Here is a 4,253-nt window from a genome sequence, read left to right on the forward strand (position 1 = left end):
TTCTCTTGCCTTCTCAATAGGTGAGGGAGGGACGACAGAAAGGAAGAGGGAAAGAATTCAGAAGTGAAAATAAAATTGAATTAAAAAAAGAGTAAAGGAGAAGAGCAGATTTGCTCTTAATTCACATTCAGATTGGGCCCCGGTTTTTTCTTTGTTTTAGTCTTGGTTACCCCGCCTACCCTTGGAGAATATCTTTCATGGCTATTTATCATATTTTTCACAAATTGTTTAGTAATGGGCTTAAGTTATATCCCCTTATCTAAAATCAAATAGAGGACTAAGTCACTGATCCAGCTAATTTCTGCCCCTCCCCCCAACCTCTCAGGACTTAATTATCTGTATATTTTTATGTGACAGTTCAGATTTGTTCTAATAATTTCCTCGGTTCCCAATGGGGTATGTGTGTGCATGTGTTACCTCAGAGTTTCTTCATTAATCATAGGTTTGTGGGCAAGTTTTCCATAAATAACCACTGAGTAACCCTTCCTCCCAAAACTGATCATTCTTCAGTCACAGCCCTTGGTGCGATGGATGAGGCATTGGTGACTGGAGTCCCAAGAGAAACAGTAGCTGAACCTTCCTGGCAGCTAAGAGCAGAGCCCCAGCCCAGCTCCCCCAGGATGGGGGAGCCATAGTCAGGAGACCACCCCACCCTGGCTTCAGTTATGTCTGCACTTGTTCTAATACAGTTTTTGATGGAAAAAAAAAACAATGTTCTCTAGAGCTGGTTAGAGAAGTAGAAACAATCACCCACCGAGGGTCTCTTTTTACTTACAAAGCACCTGCCCAAGGGGAGCAAGGATGATTTTCTTCCTTAGAGCAACCTGAACAGTTGGCCAGAGCCTTTGTGTTCATTTCCCTTTTTTAATATAGACTTTTATCGATATCTATTGTTTTTACATCATTTTTAACTGCAAGACAATAACATCTAAGGAAAGAGGTGAACATTTAAAAAGGAAGAGGGAAGGAAGGAAGGGGTTGGTAGGGACAAAGGAAGGAAGAAGGATGGGAGGGAGAAAACCCAGGTGCTTTCTGGCTCTCTGCAGAGCTCTTTGAGAACACCATTAGCTCTTGGAAGCCATTAAACATCATGAGGTCCCTTCTAGAAGGTAGAGGACACAATGAACCCTTTCACCAAACCTAGGGCCATTTGGTTGCAAGACAGTGCCTTGTTTAAAGCCGGCGTCTTGTCAGGGGAGAAGATGCCCTCTGAGTGGCAGGGTAGCAAGCCTAGGCTTCGAGCCCCAGTGCTCATTGTGCTGCCTTGTCATGGTGGCCTTGCTTGGGCCTTCTGGCATCAGCCATGACTGGGCCCCAGCTCAGATATGAGAAGCAATCTCATCCCATACTAAGAAAAGAAGTCCATGCTTACCAGGTAAGTGATCACAAACTCTGAAGGAATAGTGTTCAAGCCAGGTACAAGAAGCAAGAAGATGGGAGAAAAGGAGAAGTTGATACCAAAGACTTTAGAAATAGCTAACATTGAAGAACATTTCTGAATTGGTTGGGGTGAGGGCCAGTATTTCCTTAGCCCTTCATTTGATTGCCCATTAAGTACTCCACGGACCACACAAGATCCCTTCTCTCCTTCCAGGGTCCTCGGAATGGAGCACAGCACAGAATTATGAGAGAAGGCGCAAATGAGGCATCACCTATGGGCCTTCCATCAATGTCGTTGGCTCTGACGGCCCACGATGATGAGGCATCTGTGAAGATCCTCACTAGCCAGAATGATTATTTATTTAATAACACTTGTGGTTTTGAGTTGTAAATCCAATCAGACAATTATTTTTCATATTGTGACAATAACCCCCATTGGATAAGTGTTTTCTAGCTCTAAGCTGCATCCCTTGGAAACGGAAGCCCCTGATATTTCACAACCAAGCACATTATTGGCTATGAACTTGTGCTTCTGGTGATGACTTGTTCACCCAGGAAAACAAAAGTTTTGGTTAATGCAGTAATGTCTGCTTTATGACTAATGTAATGCAAATCCTTTCCACTGTAACTCCATGGTTAAGATATTCTGTAATGGGGGGATTGAAATATATTTGTATCGTCGCAGCACGTCTCATGTTTTGTGACTAAATATATGAGACAGAAAGAGAGCGGGAGGGGAAGATGGCTGGAAGGAGAGAGGGCATTCACTGGCATGCAGGGCTTGGAGGGGATTCCTAGAGCTTCATTTCATGGTAGGAAGTTTTGTTGTTGTCCAATGTTTTCCATTAAAAATATCACCCAGCAGCACTCTGGACATTTTGGCTCATCCTTTTTTTCGCCCAGGGCAATAATGTGATCATTTTAAACCAGCCTCTGCCAGCAAGAAGGGAATGCTGGTGTCAGGCTCGTCTCAGCAGCCACTGGGGTCACTCAAGCCCCTAGCCATCATTTCCTGGGGAAATGACAATTTACAGAGAAGGAAACTGAGGAAGCCCGGCCAGGGGAAGCCTTCCTGGTGAACACACAGGCAGGAAGCAGCAGTGCTACTTGAACCCCAACTCTCAGATTCCAGTCAAAGGCTCTTTGCCTTTGAGGTGGAGCAGGGTATGGGATGGAGCCTCCAAAGGGTTCCAAACACAGCGGAGGAGACACCCATCAGTCTCATCTGCAGGTGAATTAGGAGCCCTTTCTCAGGGCACATTTCAGACCCCGGACCAGTGGGGCCTTTGTTCCACCTGAGTCATGACCCCTCAAACCCACAAAATGGTTTTTCAGCATCAGTTATTAAAGCGCTCCATGAAACTTTGAAAAATCCCTGGAAGTGACAATCTTTACTCCCTTGAGTGGGTGAACCCAAAAAGTTCTGTGTCCTTGAAAATCCTCCCTTCAGCCTTGGCTCTAGCAGGCAAGAGAGGACCCCCCAACCCAAATGCAGAGACTCCACAGGAAATATCTTGACTCCTAGGTACATTGCCATGAATGGCCCTTGAAGTTAGGGTTGGAGGCAGAGGAACCCAACAGATTAAAAGGCACAGTGGCGTAGGCTTAGCGAGCTGATTGATGGATACTCAGCTGTCTACAATCCTCTAGGTGTACAGTGGAAAGATCTCAGGGCCTGGAGTCAGGAAGACCTGAGTTCAAATCTGGCCTCAGAAACTTCCAAGCTGTGTGACTCTGGGCAAGTCACTTCACCTCTGTTTGCCTCAGTTTCCTTATCTGTAAAATGGGGATAACACTAGCACCTACCTCACATGGTTTGTGAGGACCAAAGGAGATGATATTTGCAAAGTGTTTAGTAGAGTGCTTGGCACTCAGTAGGTACTTAATAAATGCTTTTTCCCTCCATCTCTCTCCTGTACCCCTCCCACCTTGACTGGTACACCCAGCTAAGAGGCATTCCATGTAGAACAGCACATGGGTTACTCACTGAAAAAAAAATTCATAAAGGACCACAGGAACAGAGGTCACTTCATGGTTTGAGAAACACAAACAGGGGTGAGGAACCTATGGCCCCAAGGCCACACATGGCCTTCTAAACCCTTAAGTTCAGCCTTTTGATTGAACCCAGATTTTACAGAACAAACCTTTGGATTCAACCAGAAGGCTGAAGGTTCCCCACCCCTGAACAGAAGACATCCCCCTTTAAAAACTGAGACCAAGGTCAGATCCAGAAACATAAATTTGCAGTCATTAAACCCCACAAATAATAGACATATCCACCACCCTCTGCTGTCTCTTCTAGGTCACCAAGATACTGAGGTGAAGAGTTTGGAGACTGGGGAGGGAGAAGAGAAGTCAGAATTTTCCATAAACTCTCTATTTTGCAAAAGGAACAGGTCGACGTTCCTGGGGTAACACCTCCATCTTGTGGCCGGTTGGGTCACTGCTCTTAAAGACTTTAAACAACCATTGGCATCAATGGGATGGGCTCTTTATGTTTATGCTAAATGCTAGAAGAAATCAAGCCCAAGGATGGACCGGCCCCCTTCACCAGAGGTTCCCTCCCCTTGACCTGGTGATCTCAAAGGCCAGAATAACAGGTAAAGTGGAATGTGAATGATCATTTTAGCACCAAACGTAATCAATACTACCTTTGATAGCACATGTCGAGGTTTAAAAAGCATTTCCCTGGGCCTCATGACAACCCAGGAAGGTAGGGAAAGAAGGTGCTACCATCACCATTTTACAGATGAGAAAGCTGAGGCTCAATGTAAAAAGTAATTTCCTCATGGCCACACCGTCTTCCCCAGACCTCACTCAATCATGGACCTTCTCAAGGGTACCTCAACCTTCCTGGTATTTCTCTTTAAGCA

The 4,253-nt window shown here is 45.3% G+C and overlaps 1 protein-coding gene across 1 annotated transcript in view; it reads left to right on the forward strand.

The window, feature by feature from the left end:
• Positions 1 to 1,698, forward strand: part of TAC1 (tachykinin precursor 1) — a 9,576-nt gene extending 7,878 nt beyond the window's left edge. Inside the window, exon 7 of the mRNA XM_027848707.1 lies at positions 1,595 to 1,698. Within this exon, the coding sequence (XP_027704508.1) occupies positions 1,595 to 1,644 (50 nt within the window). The 3' untranslated portion in view covers positions 1,645 to 1,698. The remainder of the gene's footprint in view (positions 1 to 1,594) is intronic.
• The last annotated feature ends 2,555 nt before the right edge of the window (positions 1,699 to 4,253 follow it).

Source organism: Vombatus ursinus, unplaced genomic scaffold, assembly GCF_900497805.2.
Source record: "Vombatus ursinus unplaced genomic scaffold, bare-nosed wombat genome assembly UNPS02006874.1, whole genome shotgun sequence".
NCBI lineage: Eukaryota > Metazoa > Chordata > Mammalia > Diprotodontia > Vombatidae > Vombatus > Vombatus ursinus.